The sequence below is a fragment of the Lagenorhynchus albirostris genome, chromosome 7 (assembly GCF_949774975.1).
Source record: "Lagenorhynchus albirostris chromosome 7, mLagAlb1.1, whole genome shotgun sequence".
NCBI classification, from domain to species: Eukaryota; Metazoa; Chordata; class Mammalia; order Artiodactyla; family Delphinidae; genus Lagenorhynchus; species Lagenorhynchus albirostris.
The window spans coordinates 8,498,541-8,515,403 of NC_083101.1; the positions used below are offsets into that span (position 1 = coordinate 8,498,541).

At 50.3% G+C, this 16,863-nt stretch overlaps 1 protein-coding gene across 1 annotated transcript in view; it reads right to left on the bottom strand.

The window, feature by feature from the left end:
• Positions 1-256: 256 nt before the first annotated feature.
• GARNL3 (GTPase activating Rap/RanGAP domain like 3) overlaps positions 257-16,863 on the bottom strand; it is a 154,332-nt gene continuing 137,725 nt past the window's right edge. Inside the window, exons 24-30 of the mRNA XM_060154318.1 lie at positions 13,919-13,985; positions 8,697-8,804; positions 7,129-7,247; positions 4,702-4,840; positions 3,738-3,953; positions 2,359-2,485; positions 257-723 (exon numbers count right to left, since the gene is read on the bottom strand). Of these exons, the coding sequence (XP_060010301.1) occupies positions 546-723; positions 2,359-2,485; positions 3,738-3,953; positions 4,702-4,840; positions 7,129-7,247; positions 8,697-8,804; positions 13,919-13,985 (954 nt within the window). The 3' untranslated portion in view covers positions 257-545. The remainder of the gene's footprint in view (positions 724-2,358; positions 2,486-3,737; positions 3,954-4,701; positions 4,841-7,128; positions 7,248-8,696; positions 8,805-13,918; positions 13,986-16,863) is intronic.

Genomic DNA, 16,863 nt, shown 5'->3' on the forward strand with positions numbered 1-16,863 from the left:
AGAAGCAGGAGTTTCGAAGATCTAAAAATTCAGCTTTTCTCAAAAGTCTGTAGGCAGAAACGCAGCTGGTTCCAATCACAGTGAACTGAAACAGCAACAGGGGCCAAAGGTGCAGAAAGAAAACTTATTTATAATAAATTTTCAAAGCAATGGCTTTTCTTTATAAAAGAAACACAGTATGTGACAAAACAAAACTGTAATGAAAAAATAACTTTTCCATCTAAGTATATAAAATATAAGAGAAGGTTGCAGTAAATAAGAATGAACATTTTTGATTTATTCAAAGTTTCAATCTAAAACCTCAATGAAATCTACCACCTTTAATTACAAGGGTACTGATGGTTCCTGAACAGAAAGAAACAAAGGTTAAGATGGCACCGGACATTGGAGAGTGACCCAAACTGGCCGAGGGTGCAGAAGGTTTGGTCCAATAGACCACGGACAGGCTAAAAGCCACATTTTGTTGAGAACTGATGTCGGAACTGGTTAAAGAGTATAAACGTCCATAAGAAAATTAAAGATGGCAAACTCGACTGGGACTCTGTTTACTTCAAGTCAATAATGTCTTCGTCCGAGGAAGCTGTGAGCTGAAAGGGGCTGCTGCCCCAGACAGGGCTGCCTTCTCTCTCAGCCACAGGGTCCGGGTCAGAGCTTGTCGACTGGTAACGCCCCTCGGGATTGGCTTCGGAAGTGGAAGGACTTTCCAAGGAGCTCGACGTGATCCTAGAGGAGAAAAGTCACTGTGAACGGATCCTGGGGCACTGCTGAGCTGGCTGCCCTGTTTCCTGTTCCCCTAAACTCGGGAGCCCTTCTCCCCCTCCCCCTGCCATTATGGGGGAGAGGTGGGGAAGTGCAGGAGTGACCCCCACCCCAGCAGAGCTGGTGTTCTGCAGGCAGACAGCCCGATCTCATGGGTGGTTATGGGTTTTAAAGGCCAGCGGTGACACAGAGGTGTTTGTGTGGAAAATCGGGATAATGTCACTCTGTCTAAAACCCTCCCCTGGCTCCCCACGGCCTGACCCCTCCAGCCTCCTCCCAGCCCACCCCCGCCCTCTCTATTTTCTCCTGCATTCAGGACGCTTATTCTCTTGATACCTGCAAAACCAATCTGACCAAATTCAGGGAGTTCATTCATTCAACAAGTACTCATGGAGCCTGTAGAAGCCCCGGCCCAGCCTCTGGCCGCTTTTGACCTTGCATCCTTGTCTGTGCTCAAGCTGACCCACTCTCTTCCCTCTCTCTCTCTCTCTCTCTCTCTCTCTCTTTGGGGCCTTTACCCCTGCTATTCCTGCTGTCAGAGGGGCTGTTCCCCCAGCTCCTTCTCATTCAAAGCTCAGCTCAATGCCACTTCTTCCAAGAAGCCTTCCTTGACTCCCAGCCCCCACCTCAAGTAGACCTTCTATCTGCCCCACCCCCATCACTACCTTCTTATAGATTTCCTTGCAGTGCTTGTCACTAATGGAAATGATAGCATTTGCTTATTTGTTCACAGGTTTATTATCTGTTTCTCCACACTAGAATGTAAAGTCCACGAGGGCAGGGGCCTGGTCACACAGTAGGGGCTCAATGAAAGTGCATTGGATTAAAGCGTGAGTGAGTACTGCCCCTCTCTGGGCCAGGCTAATGCTTGCTTGCTTTATGAGACCCGGCTCAGCCTTTCCTGATGTTTGGGACCCGCCACCCCCGGCCCAGGTGTGGTGTGATGGCATCCCTCATTCTTCTGCACCACCTGCCACCCTGGAATGCTGTAATTCCTAGAATGTCTTTGTTGGCCTTTCCCACCAGCCTGTGAACCCCTGAAGTTCAGCTCCATATCCCCAGCTCAGTGCCAGGTGCTCCAAGAATGTGTGTTGAATGACTCAATGGAGCCTGGACACGTGCCCCCTTGCCCTCCACACAGGAGCAGGCAAGATGTTATCAAGGGACACAGAGAACCTCAGGGGACAAATCAGTGGGATTCAACAAATATTCATGGACGCGTGATACTGAACGGCCATCCAGAAAGGCTGTACCTGTTTCCACGCCCACCACAAGTACTGGAGAGCGCCTGTCACTCCTACTGAGCATTCTTGTTTTAAAAACTCGCTGTCAATCTGGCGAGCAAAAAAAGTCTCAGTGTACTTTAATGTGCATTTGTTGGATTGCTAGTGAGGTCACCCGTTTGTCTGGGCCCCTCCCTGGCAGGCAGTGTTCTCTAGGGATCCTCAGGGAGGAGCTGGCTGCTAACCCTCTGCTGTGGCTGGCCGAAGGGGCCGGCACATGGCATCCTCAGTCAGCAGGAAGGGCCCTGTGGCTGTCCTGTGACTTCAGGGGCCACCACCCTGAGAAGGGGCTGCTGGGGGCTGCGTCCCTCTTTACCTTTCGCTGCTAGTTGACCTCACTGTCCCTGGTTTAGGGCCTCCTTGGTTTTCTTCCACCTGCTTCCGGGCTTTTGACTTGGGCTTTGGTGCTCCTTCTGCCCTGGGTCCACCTTCATCGGAGAGGCCTGGATTGCAGGGGAGAATCACAGGTCAAAGGTCATTACCACAGGGCTGCCACAGAGACAGAAAATGCCCTTTTCCTCTTGGTTGGGTATTGGTACATTACTGGGATCGAGGCAGGAAGAATGATGATAAAGTCTATATTTTTAAATGGTTTTCTTGTTGTCTTGTTGGTAGAAGGTCTATTTTCTTCTGATTAGAACGAATATATGTATTGGGAAAAAAAGAGTCAGAGGAGTTTAATGACGGAGAGAAAATCTACAGTCCTACCACTGGAAACTGTAATTCTCCAGCTCAGAGATTCAATTTCTGAAAAGCACAGTGGTTTATATAATAGTAGTTGGCAGATCAAGCTTTCTGAGGGTATAGTGGGTTAAAAATAGCAACGCATATGTTTAAAGAGTGCCGTGGAAGGCACCAGCTTCTAAAACCAACTGCCTTTGCCAATGTCAAGGCCTGCCCTGTCAGGTGGTCCGAATCCCCTTCTCTAGTTGGTCAGGAAACATTACTGCAGGACAGGCATGTGCCAAGGCCAGCTGTCCTTGCAGTTTTATGCCGTGCAGATGCCAATTCAAGTTTTCAAACCAGTTCTTACTGGTTTGAAATAACATTTCCATTTTTCCTCATTTTGTTTTCAAAATTCTGAACAAAAATCTTTATAACAGTCTAGCGTTTTCACAATCATCATGGTGCTTTATGCTTCTCTGGTCTGGTCTCCCACCTGTAAACTGAGAGAGGAGGGCACAGCAAAGATCTTACATCTCTACCATCCCCATAGAACTGCCCCACAGTCCAGGGGCTTTGAGAAGGATAACTGAACTGTACCACAGACGTGCAAGAAAACAAAGCATATGGAAAAAAAAAAAAAAACCCAAGTAAATTAAAATTTTGGATATACGGATGTGAAATGTTATCTGAGGACTTCAGGATATAAACCCTTCTGGACACTTTCCTAGGAAATTAGACATAGGTAGATACTTATGCTTAAAAAAGTCATATCAGACTAGACCCACTGTTTTACAAACTGCCCTTCCCCCCTGAACATGGTTTGGGCACTTTCCACATCAATAAATACAGATTGACACATCATTGTCATTGGGTAAATGAGGTATAGTATTCCTCGGTGCAGGTGCACTATAATTTCTTTATAAATCCCTTATGAAAGTGCTCATTGTTTTTGAGGACAGTTAATATCCACAGATAAAACCAGCGGGTATCTTTACAAACAGTGCAAACACAAGAATCGAGAGCCATTACCCAGCAGCTCCCTGCGGGTCCTGCTTGCTATCTCTTTGATCTCCATGCGGGACAGGGACAAGGAGTGAGTGACAGGAATGGCCGCGATGCCGATGCCGATGGAGGTGGGCGGGGTGATGACCTTGGAGACTAAGGGCGATTTCAGAGGCCGCTCGATGCTTCTGCCCACCAGGTTTCTGAGTGGAATCTTGTACAGATTTTTGGACTGAATCTCACCTGAAATAAGAGTTTGAAAAGAACATCAGAACTTTAAGAAGAGCTCATGTTATTCACAAGAGGATAATTCCTGGGTCCTCAACATAGTTAGCATGAAGGAAGAGTTTATGTTGCAGGCTGACCTCCCAAGTCTCATTGGGGGCAATAAAGTGAGGGTGCCCGACGGCTCTGTTTTCTAAGGGCATCGTGTTCATGGGTAAATGGGGAAAAACGCACCCACTCCTGGTTACAGGAGAAAGGAGTCGACAAGAAAAGCACAGCTGTCCTGCTCGGGAGCTTCAAGCTCTCGTGACAACGAGCCATAGTGACGACTTATGTGGTGAGAAGTTAGGAAAAGCACGAGGCAGTAACCACAACAAAGGCCTGCGGGCAGGGTTCAAGGGTGAAGCCAGGCAGAGTGAAAGCTGGGTGCTGAGTAATGTGCGTGTATGACTATGTCCTTTAAGCTATAAAAACCTACTATATTGTTAACATCCCTGAAGGAAAGATAACTTGCTGGGGCAAGTTGGAATCTCTCTAGCCCTCAGCTCCCTTCTCCCCATTGCAACAACTGTTTTCATAATGGGATTTTTTTGGGGGGGGCATTATCACAAGGTTTCTTAAGAATGCAACCACACTGCAAGTTTTTTTATGGCTTCAAATAGTGAGATCCTTCGGCAGTAGTCACATGTCAGTATTTGACAATGAACTAGAGAAATCAGAATGGATCAAAACTATCTATCATAAGACAGTAAAAATTGGACTTCACCTTCCCCCAGGGAAGAAGGAAACACTGGAGTATCTCTGCCCGGGGGTGTCTGAGGAGAATTGTGGGCACTGGCCCCCTTGGAGCTGCCTCCGGATGAGACCTCGTTCACAGATGCGGTTGCTGTGAAGTATATATCCGACTAGAGAGAAAGAGAAGGCGTTACTGAGCCACCTGCTGGTACAGGCCCTGCACCCACCGGCCCTTCTGTCATCACTGCAGGGCCCCCAACTGCCCCCCCTCACTCGGGGACTGTGGTGCAGGAACGAGCCGGGGAAGCGGCTTCCAGCTCTGCACTCAGACGTTTCCTGAGCGCTCACCTCACCCACTTATCTGTTTGCTGATACACAATAGAAAAGAGTCAATTTCCCACACACCTGCTGCAAACACAGACACAACACACTCCCCCGACATGGATCTCGGGCACCTGGAGGTTAGAACTGGAGAGGGTCTGGGATTCAGTCAGACCATGTCACAGGTGGGGAGATGGGTTCTCATGATTCAGCAAATACTCAAGCACACCCTCGATGCGCTGGTTTTGGGGTAACGGTGGTGGTATGTGGACTCAGGGACACTGAGTTTCAGGGATTTTGCAAGCCGGCTGCTAAACACAGCCATTATTAAACTTAAATTATATTAAAAAACAAAGGAACTAAATATCAAAATTCAGCCATTCCTAATTATTTTACTACCTTGAGTATTCTCCAAGCTCTTGAGGTAATTTACATGAACACTGTCTTGGGTGGGTGGGGCGATGCTGTGTAACAGCGGCTCCTAACGCTGTGTTCCATCGTGTCACACGGGGAGCTTGAGATCAGTCATGGTGGGACTGTTTACACCATGGAAATCGGCAAATGCTACAGATCAGAGCTTGATTTGTTGTTTTGTTGATTGTCTAGACTTACAGTGATGAAGAAAATGTTAATAATGAAGATTAAAATTAAAAGTGTGTTGAATCTAAAGCTAAAATTGAGAGAAGTTTTGGTTTAATGATTTGTACAAGAGTGAAAAATAGTTTAATAGATCACGTATCAGATTTTTTTAAAATAAATTTATTTATTTATTTATTTGTGGCTGTATTGGGTCTTCGTTGCTGTGCGTGGGCTTTTCTCTAGTTGCAGTGAGCGGGGGCTACTCTTCGTTGCGGCGCACAGGCTTCTCATTGCGGTGGCTTCTCTTGTTGTGGAGCAGGGCTCTAGGTGCACGGGCTTCAGTAGTTGTGGCACGTGGGCTCAGTAGTTGTGGCTCGCAGGCTCTAGAGCGCAGGCTCAATAGTTGTGGCGCACAGGCTTAATTGCTCTGCGGCATGTGGGATCTTCCCGGGCCAGGGCTCGAACCCGTGTCCCCTGCATTGGCAGGCAGATTCTTAACCACTGCGCCACCAGGGAAGCCCCACACATCAGATTTAATGACAACAAACTTGGAAAAAGAAGAACGGATGGAGATATAATTCCAACCATAGAATTGTGCTTGATCTGCAGCATTAGTTTGGCTACGGAGAAAGGAATTCAGCCAAAATTAACAAAAGCATTTTGTGAGAGCCAGTTGGCTAAATGGACTTTTAAGATAAAAGCGTTGTATATTTTATTATTTGTAAATTGTAAGCTATTTACATTTTATAATCTGTAAAATTTGTAATCAACTGATGTCCATATATGTGTGTGTATACATACACACACCCATTTTCCAGAGGGCTGGTGGTAGTTACACACGTACCAGCACCCCACTGGCGCTACGTTAGTGAATAAGATGCTCAGTCTCTGCTCTCACAGAACTGTCAGTGCGGTGGGGAAAGTACGCAGTCACCCACCACCAAACGTGATGCAGGTCAGGATGGAAAAGTGCTCCAGGCGTGCAGCAGGCACCAGCCTGGCCTGGCGAGCCAGGGAGAGGGTGTGGGGCTGACTGGGGGGAGGGGACTAGAACAAGACCTGCTGGATTACGCGCCAGGAGTAGAAGACAGCTTGGACGATCGTCGTTCCTGCATCCTTCGGTTTTGGTCACATTCTGTTACCAGACGTGAATTAGTCTGTCAGCCATAGTTTGTGGGACACAAATTCAAACTGAGGACAGACAGCGGCAAAGGAAGAAAGGAACATTGCAAGCTCCTACTTTTCTAGACTTGGCCTCTTCTTCAGGGCAATAGGGACCCAGGCTTTGATGGGGGGGGTCTCTCTTTTCAGCTGGGCGCTCCCCAACTGCCACCAGCACCGACGAGTCTCTTAACACTAAGGAGGCCATTTTGAAGCCCAAGGGAACTCGCACAGGAAAACCCAACCCATGAGCCTGTTTTCAGCTTTCTCATCTCAACACTCACGAGGTGTTGGCATGTCAGCCTCACCATGAACATGTCTGCGCCCGCCTGAAACCTCATGGTGCTGGGGGTGCCCAAAGCCCCTCACACAGAAATAAAACCCCAGTTCTACTCACCCTGGAGGCCACGAGCTGCAGCTGAGGCACGACGGCCGTGTGGACCAGGTTCCCGTTCACCACCAGGCGGATCTCCATGGAGTCGGTGGTGAAGGCCAGCAGGTAGGGGAACGCACAGACTGCAAGGCAATGGGGCGTCAGTTCCCAGCCTGTGCCTGCGGCTGTGGAGCTGCCAGGACCCTCTCACATCCCCCTTGCTTCTCCGGCAACTCCCATCTCTCCCCTTCCTCTGGCTGCTTCTCTTCTTCCTTCACGGGTGCATATCCCCCAATTCCAGGAAAGCCTGCCTTAGCTGCCAAGCTTCTGCCCAGTGACGTGTGCACTGTCCCAGCTTCTCCCTGTGCCCTTCTCCTGCTGCAGTCCTGTACCCGATCTTCCGGGGTCGCACCGCCCACCCAGGTCCTGGAGACCTTCCCCCTATGGTCCAGACTGCAGGTTGACATGGCCTTCGCACATGCCTTCCACCCGGGAACCTAGCCTTTACTCCTTCTTCATTCCCTGTCTCTGGGTCACCCTCCCCTATGCTCCTCCTGTCTGTGTGTCTGGGCAGGGACTGCCCCTCACAGTGTCCCTCGGGTTCAGTGGGTTTGCTGAGTTATTTGTTAAACGTTGGCCTCTCTTCTTGAGATCTTTTTAATGACTTCCAGGTGCCACAGCTGCCCCAGTGGCCCTGTGAGCCCACCTTTGTCTTTTTTACCGGCCACTTCGCACTCTCTCCTTCACGCTGGCCCGCTCCCTCTGCCCTCTCTCCTTGGCGACTCATCCGTTCTCTTGGCTTCACCTTGACTCTTCCTGCCACACCCACGCCTCTAGCCTTGATTTCTCAAGTGGGCCCCCGGTGCAGTGCCGTGGCTCAGACCTAGAGCTGTTTCCAACCCTTCCCTCCCTTTTTTACCAGAACTAATCTGCATCTGAGCCGACCCCATCCTCCGAGTGTCTGGATCCATTCCTCTGCTCTCCTCTCAAAACTCTATCGTGTTTACCTATCAACAAAGCCATTCCTCTGCTCTCCTCTCAAGACTTTATCATGTTTACCTATCAACAAAGCCTTCTACTCTGAGGAAAACAGTGCTAGGATTCTTGGCTCTGATCTGACTCTCCCCAGGCAGATGCCCAGCTGCGGATCTTGAATCACAGAAACGAAGCACCGCCACTCGCGTCCTGAGTTTTCAGGGGCAGGCAAAGTGCCTGAGTTTCTGTAATTCTAGACGTTCAAGCTTCAAAATGTATAAAAAGGACGCCAAGTGCACTGTGCTCCTCCCCCAAGTCTGTCAGAGTTTTAAGGCTGGAGATCTTGTTCAAGATCTACTGAAACTGATATATAATTGCTCTCAAATGCTCACATGCTCAGGCACTGAGAAGACCTGGGAGGAACAGTGGAAGACAATAGTCCCCAAAGGGGAACAAAATGAAAAACAATTAAAGAAGAAGGCGGCTTTGAGTACTCACTATACTTACATACTTCATAGCAATTTAGCGGTAAGCCAGTCAGTTTGCCTACATAGGATGGAACAGTTCAGATATGTCTACTGAGCGGGAAAGAACATGATGATAAAGGGTTTCCTTACCAATCGCACAGGGAGCCTGGTTCCAACAGAACTGGAAATCTGATGCAGAGGGTTGAACCAAAAAAGAGCCACCATTAAACGGGCAAATCTTTTTATAGATGCAACTGTCTGCAATGAAACAAGAGCAACTCATTTTTGTTAGAGACAACACTCAGGTAGCCATAATTAGATACATGAGAAACAGGCCACAAGAATAGCATCCTATCTGCTCGTTCTTTATGAAAGCCAGGACGAATATCGCCATGATGCCAGATTCTCAGGCGCAGGAGGCAGTCTGAGCCAGAGTAATGTTTCTGCTACAAGTCATCATAGCTGCCGTTTTTGGAGAATTTACTATCAGCCAGGCACCGAGCTTCAAAACGTTCTTCCGTTTAATCTGTACAAACTTATGAAGTAGATGCTATTATTACACTCATTTTACAGATGAGAAAATTGAGGCAAAGAGCAGCGAAGTAGCTCGTCCACAGCCTCCCAAGTGCTACTTGGGAGAGAACCAGGTTGGCTTGACTGCAGAGAAGAAGGGACACTTGAAGGCAGCCCCTGGATGGAGGAAGGCCTCCTACAAGGGGATCACGCTCTGAGCCTCACTCAGCAGGACATGTGTGACGGGAGCTGTACACCACTCCCCCAACATTTTATTATGAACATTTGAAGCCATGTGCCTGTGTCACCTTGGTGAATCTGAGCCAGCATTAGATTAAGGCCAGGTTAATTCAGTTACCCAGTTCCTGGCTTGCTCTGAGCTCTAAACACAAGTCCAGGTGGTTCAGACCCTCTTCGAGTGAGAAGGGTCACATAGAAACAAAGGCCCCTTTTATTCCAGAAGCCCATCACGTTTTAGCCATACAATCTTATTTTTAAAAACAGCCTTACTGAGATGTAATTTATATACCATAAAATTCATCCATTTTAAGCCTTCAAGTCAATGAACTGTAGTATGTTTATAGAGGTGTACAACATCACAATCTGATTTTATAACATTTTCATCACCCTAATAAGAAACATCACAGCCATGAAGCAGTCTCTTGCCATTCCTAGTGTGAGAATCGACAGCTGTGGCCCCTCTGTGAGAGGGCAGAGGTCATGGAGCCAGAGCTGCTGCCGCTGCCCACTGCGATGTGGGCTAGGCTGGGGATGACCACCGCTGGCCCACCTGAAGCTTCGGGTCTCCTTTGATGTGACCACTGTGCCTTGTCAAGCAGTTAACTTATACTGTCTCATCACTGTTCTTCTAACAGAGTGAGTTATCGGGACAGAAAAACTCACCAGAGTCAGTTCTGTTTTTGCTACAGTGGACTCACTAGGGGAGAAAAAGCATCCTTATTCTCAGCTAAAGACCTCGCTCCCTGAGAAAATGAGCGCTCAGGAAGGACACCCGGATCTCCCAGCAGCGGCTCCCCCAGCTGCTGTGTCCTGCCCACAACTCGGGATGCCGTGGGGTGCAGCTCACCCCCTCTCCACTCTGGCCCGCGGCTTTTGCCCCCTCAGGGACTTCTCCCCTCTGTCCTGCACAGCAGTTTCCCCTTCTCCATCGGATCTTTCCCGACAGCCTTACACATGCTGTTTATTCCACCCTTAAGAAAACAAAATCCTTGGCCTCTCTTCCTCCTCTAGCTGTTACACTCTTCCTTATTCTTCTTCCCTTAAAGCAAAATTCTTTGGAAGACTTGTCTGGACTCCCTGGCTCTACTTCCTCTTTCCCAATCTCTCCTGACCTGTGCAATCAGGCTTTTGTCCCCACTTCTTCCCCAGAGACACCTGCTCTTGTCAAGTTTCCTAGTGGCCTTGTAAAGCCAAGCGCCACCTCAGACCCGATCTGCCAGAGGCAGACGGCACAGCGGGTCACCATCCCTTCAACACTGCCTCTCAGGGCCTCACCCCACTTTCTCCTGTCCTTCCAGCCGCTCCTCAGTCTACTTTGCTGGTTCCTCGTGTCTCTCCCCGCTTCCCAGTGGGTGATCTCTTTAGTCTCAGGACCGTAAAGGTCACTTGCCTGCTAATGACCCCCAGGGAGCCCTCTCCGGAGCCCGCACTTGAACCAGGTGATCGCTCACTGTCTGCACTGGGATATCTCAGAGGTGCTGATGGGTCATAATTGGACTTTTGATCTTTCTCCCCAGACTTGCTCTTCTAAAAGCCTCCCTCATCTCCGTAAATGGCATTCTCTGTTCTCCCAGCTGCTCACGTCCCCAGACTGCAGTCCTCCTTTTCTCTTCCCCTCACAGCCACACTTTATTCACCGCACGTTATCTTGGTTCTCACGTGCAAAGCACATCTAGGACCTGACCACTGCTCAGCGCCTCCCCTGCGGCGGTCCTGGCCCAAGGCCCTGGCGTGCTCGTCAGATGAGCGCAGTCCCCGCCCTTCCCGCTTCCACACCACGGCGGGGGTGGAGCCGCTTTCCTCTCCCAGACCCTGTCGCCCCTCTGCTCAAAAGCCTCCAGTTGCTCACCAGGGTGCAACGCAAAGACCTTTCACCTACCAGGCCCTGCTGGAGTCTGGTCCTCTTTGCCAATGTCATTTTTATCCACTCGCACCCTCGCTCACTCTGTTATGAGTCATCTTGAGGTCATCACGGGTCATCTTGGGGTCACCTTGACCGTACTGGAGTGTTCCTCCTCAAGGTCTTTACACCTGCCCTCGTCCCTGCCTGAAACACTCACCCTGATACCTTCACGTTCAACACTCAGTCCTGATACCTGGACTCCTTTTGGGTCTTCGGTCCTCGCCCCTCTCCCAGCGAGGCCTGCCTTCCTCACCCTCTGTAACTGGTGACCGGTGACCCGCACACCCAACTCCTGCCCAGTCCGTCCCCTCTTCCGGCCCCTCTTCCCCCTTCATTTCCCCTCAGCACCATTTAACAAACTGCATGTGTTTCTTATTTATCTTGTTAATTGTCTACCTGCTCTCTTTAAAATGTAAACTCCACCTGATGGCTGGATTTGTGCTTATATTCACTGCTGAAACCCCTAGATAGCGGAAGTGCTGGGTAAAGATTTGCTGAATGAATGAACGACTCAGGAAGGACACAGCAGCCTTGTGTTTCTAAAGGCCCAGGTCCCTTACACACATCCCCTCTCCTCTCCCCTGTCCCACCTCTACTCCCACTAGGGGAGAGCAACCTGCTGGGGGCTTTGAGGGGCTGGGCTGGAGGAGACACTGGCCCCTGAGCACAGAGCCTCCTGGACGGGTCGGGTGGCTGTGTTGTGCCTGGGAGGCCAGACCCGGCCTCCGCCTGCCTCAGAGGGGGTCACGCGGGCCTGGAGGAGGCGACCGGACTGCAGTCCATAGGCACCCCCCGCCGGCCCCCCGTGCTTTCCAATGGATAAGCCCCAGGGAAGCAGAGGGCGCTCCCTTCCAATAACCAGTGCTGGTGGTCTCTGCACCCGAGGGGAGGGGCCACCAAATTAGACTGAACTGATTCAGAAAAGGAAGCGAAGCTGTTTCTCGAACCCCAGAGCTGTGCAGCCTGTTCACACCCATGAACTGGCGCCCATGCCTGCTGTTCCCTGAAGCGTGAGCTCACTGTGTCCCTGGCAGGGCCTTTCACTGTTGTGTCTCGAGAGCCCGACTCGGGCCTGGCACAGAGAGGGCCGTCCCTTGTGGTTAAAAAGAGCCGCCTGAACGGGGGCTGGTGCGGGGGCAGGATTCTAAGAAAGTCACTGCCTGGGAAGCAGTTCAGAATCTATGACTTCCCTCCTTTGACTTTCCCCATCCAGCTGGTGGGGAACAGTGTATAGGTTCTAATTTTAAAACAAATTTCCCTGAAGAAAAGTCCCTTTCTGCATGTAGAAAAGTTTTTAACTTATCTGAGATAAAAATTTCTCTATAGAAAACTCTGGGTTTCTGGACGTTATATTTTAGAAAGGAGCAGACATATGATAAAAATCAGCTTCAAATTTGAGAAGGGTTTAGACAGATCTGTGGATAAAATATCCTAAAAGAGTGAGTTATTGGTGAAGTTCTTTCCTTGTGACTACCTTCTCCTGATTCCCCATAAATCTCGAATTTTGAAAGAGGATGTTTATCAAACAAATTTCTCTACTGAAAATTTCCATACTTACTAATCAAAGATTAATTAATCAAAATATCTGCCCCATGTGATATAACCAGCATCACCACTCTAAATCGATACAATTCTAGGCTGAAAAATATATATTTTATTGTTTTAGTTAGACTGGGCAGGCTTATCCGGAAAATATCTTACTACCTTTGCCTTAAAAAGATCCTTTTGGGCTTCCCTGGTGGCGCAGTGGTTGAGAATCTGCCTGCTAATGCAGGGTACACGGGTTCGAGCCCTGGTCTAGGAAGATCCCTACATGCCGCAGAGCAACTAGGCCTGTGAGCCACAACTACTGAGCCTGCGCGTCTGGAGACTGTACTCTGCGACAAGAGAGGCCGCGATAGTGAGAGGCCCGCGCACCGCGATGAAGAGTGGCCCCCACTTGCCACAACTAGAGAAGGCCCTCGCACAGAAACAAAGACCCAACACAGCAAAAATAAATAAATAAATTAATAAACTCCTACCCTCAACATCTAAAAAAAGGAAAAAAAAGATCCTTTTTATTGTAGTATCACATTAGCTTTTGAAACGCTGAAAATCCTTGAAGACCCTATTTGATATCTTTGGTCTGCCTGAAACCCACCTGCCACCTGACCCAAACTAACCCAGCTGAGGCCGGGTACGCCAGGTTGAGGCTGATTTCATTAACACCCGAGAAATACCAAAAAGGGCAAGAGTAACTGTGGTTAAAATTTGGGGCACTGGAGTCAAGAGGGCCCCAAATGTGAACCTGGGCTCTGCCATTTGTAGCTGCACAATCTTGAGAAAGTCCGTTCACCGCTCCAGGCCTCAGGAGACTTACCTCCCTCCAGATGACAGATAGTAACAGAAAAAGTCAATGGAACGGTGACTGAGGTGGGTGAAGCACAGCGCGTGGCACACAGTAAGGGCTACCTAGATGGAGCCACTGCTATCACTCCCACGTCCTGGAGACACCCCCAGGCGGCCCCTGCACAGTCTTACCAGGAGGTCTGGCGTATTGGGAGATCCAGGCAGGAAGGCAATTTTTAGATATGCCCTGGAGTGGAATTAAGGACCCAGGAACGATACATCAGGTAAATCGAAAGCTAAGTCCCTTTAAATTGTCCAGAAAAAAACAAACAAACAAAAAAAACAGTTGATTTTAGCAAATAGAAATCAAAACACATCCTTTACTTACAGTTGTAACACAGGAGCAGACCGGCTTCCCCGTCTTCGTACACATCAATAGCTGCAACGAAATTAACCTGCAATGAGAATGGGCAATGGTAGTGGGCAGGCTGGACACTGACACTATGAAAAGACTTTCTCAAGTTATGGCTTTCTGTAAACTCAGGCACTGGGGGGCGTTCCCACCTCACCAGCACCCACAATGCCACATGGGTGGCCACGACTGCAGTCCACGGGGACTTTCGCACCCTCTTTTCCCACGCTTTGAGAAGCTCTGCAGGCGGACATCGCCACTCTCTATTGACAGGCCTCTTATGTATACAGTGGGCTCAGTCCACAAAAGCTTTTCACATGGGGTATTTGTTTCACTCTCACATCAACCCCTAAAGTACGTGGCATTGCTCCCATTTTACAGATGAGGAAAGTGAGGCTCAGAGAGGTGCAGTCGCTCTAGTGCCTCAGGTAGAAGGGTGCTCCAGCCAAGATCTGAACTGGGTCCCCGGTTCTTTTCCAAGCTTAACACCCCTGCACTTCGGCCACTTCCTCCTGCTTCAAACACAATCTCTGAATCTCAGGATCACCGTGTCTGCACTCCTCTTCTCTCTCCTTCACTTCCAGGGAGGCGGCATGACACGATGCAGAGAGTGTCGGAAGCCCTAGCTCTGTGGCCTGGGCGAGCTCTTCTTCTCCGGCCTCCGTTTCTGCTTTTGAGAAGACCGTTCTCAACCTGATAGTGTCCTTGGCCCCTCTTGAGCTTCAAAACTCTGACCCTGTAAAAATCTCCTGCTTCTTTCATTGCCTCACTCGTCTTCTCAGCCCTTGTAGTCTGTCCTCCTGCACCACCAGGGACACTGCCCTCTTGAGCACCATGAAGATTTCCTTCTCCCCAGCCTGGAGGTCTTTGGCCATGGCTCATCTCTCCATCCAGAGATCTGCAGGCTCTGACGTGGGATGTCTCCTCCCTCCGGCCCTCTCTCCCACTTCAGATTATTCTTCCATTTCTTGGCTCTTCTCTCATTTAGAAAAATCCCCACATTTAGAGCTTCAGATTTTACTCTGCTCAGAATCTCTAGATCTACAACCTCAGGCACACATTCTCCTCAGAGCTCCAGCCCATATTCCTAAGTCTTTTGTCTCAAACGCAACAGGTTCCATACCCAGGAACGCAGGAGGCAGTGTAGGGGAACAGATGGGAGCATGACGCTGGTCAGACAGCCCCGAGCTGCAATCCTGCCTGTACCACTCGCTGCCTCTGTGGCTTGTCGCAAGTGGCTTAACTTCTGGCCCCAGGTCTTCACCTGTGAACCGCTATAACGGTAGTCCTGACTGCTGGATCACCATGAGAATTCCATGAAACAAGGCACACGTTTTTGCCAGGGCCTGATACACAATCAACACTCCATGGAGGCTACTATCTTTATGTCGCACATGACTAGCTGCCTTCTAAGCCTCCTCCTTGCTGTTAGCAGAGCTAGCCCCAAAGCCTTGGCGGCTCCCCTTCTCACCCAAGTCCAGCAGCATCCTCTTCTGTGTCTCACCCCCTGCTGCGCCCCAGGCTAGGCCTGACCTCTCCAGCAGGGGCGCGTGTCCTTGTCTCCCAGCTCTCTCCAGCCCCTTCCAGTCTCTGAGCTGCCTAGCACTGCACTGGGGCCCCTCCGCACCCCAGGCCCTCCTCCTCACTGCTCTCTCCCAAATGCAGCCGTCTCCTCTAAACGGTCTCACGACTGTGCTGAAGCCCCGCTGGCCACCCTCAGCCAGGGCTTCTGCCTTGTGTCTGGCAAGTCCCTGCAATGGAACCCTGGCCCATCTCCCGCCCGGTATCACCTGGCATTGTACTAGATGCCATCAAGCACACAGACATGAAAGGGCGGGTCTCAGCCCTTAAGAAAAAGTCAGAAGAGCATACAGGCGCGCAAAGCATGTTGTAATGGGGCCAAGGCCAGAACCAAGAGTTGTGGGGCTCCGTGGGGGTGGGAGACGGTGAGGCTCCGAGGTCAAGGTGCTGATTCTGGGATCAGAGAGACCTGGGGGAAAATCCCAAATACTTCCTCTGCTGCTGTAGGTCGCAGCCCTCGTTTTTAATTATCTGCATGACGTGCGCGGCTGCCCGGTATCCCCTGCTTGTTGGTTCGTTTGCTGGCACTCTCCTCCCCACCGGATCTCAGCGCCAGGAAGCAGAGGCCTTGCCGACCCGCTCACGTGACATCTCAGCACCTGGATCAGGGTCTGTCGAGTGGCAGGAGCAGAGTACGTCCTTCTCGAACGCACGACCGGGTCAATGAAACCCCAACTCTGCCACTTGAGAGGAGCGCGCACCTAGGTCAGTGGTTGAACCTCTCGGAACCCCAGCGTCTTCATGTGTAAAATGGGAGATACTGGAACATCCACTCCTGTAGGGGCTGAGGATTCCGTGAGGTCATGCAGGGCCTGGTACTTGGTAAACGCTCTATAATGTCAGCTGGTGGCACTATTTAGCTATGGAACCAGCACCAGTGGGGTACATCACGGGAGGGAACAGCCCTTGAGCCCCCTCGGCCCTGGAGGGAACCCTCCCATCCCCAGCACTTTGACTTAAGAGTCACTTCCTCCTCAGGTGTCCCCGTACTTGTCAGTTAGATGACACTTATCTCAGCTAGAGGCTTCGAGCCCTAGAGGGTGTGGCTGTCTGCTCTGCCAGGCTGTGCACTTCCTGAGGGGAGTGGCCAAGGGCTGCCAGCTTTGCAGCCTGGACCTGCTCTCCCCATCACGCTCTGTGACGAGGCTGTGGATGCCACAGGTTGGGTTTAAGGGCACGGCCTTGGGAGCAGGCAGCCTGGGTTCAAGTCCTGCCCCTGCTACTTACTAGCTGTGTGGTTTGGGGTTTATGTGGCTCCTCCTTTCGGAGCCTCAGTTTCCTTTTCTGCAGAAACGGGGAAGTGAACAGCACATTCCTGTCAAGGCTACGGGGCCAAAATT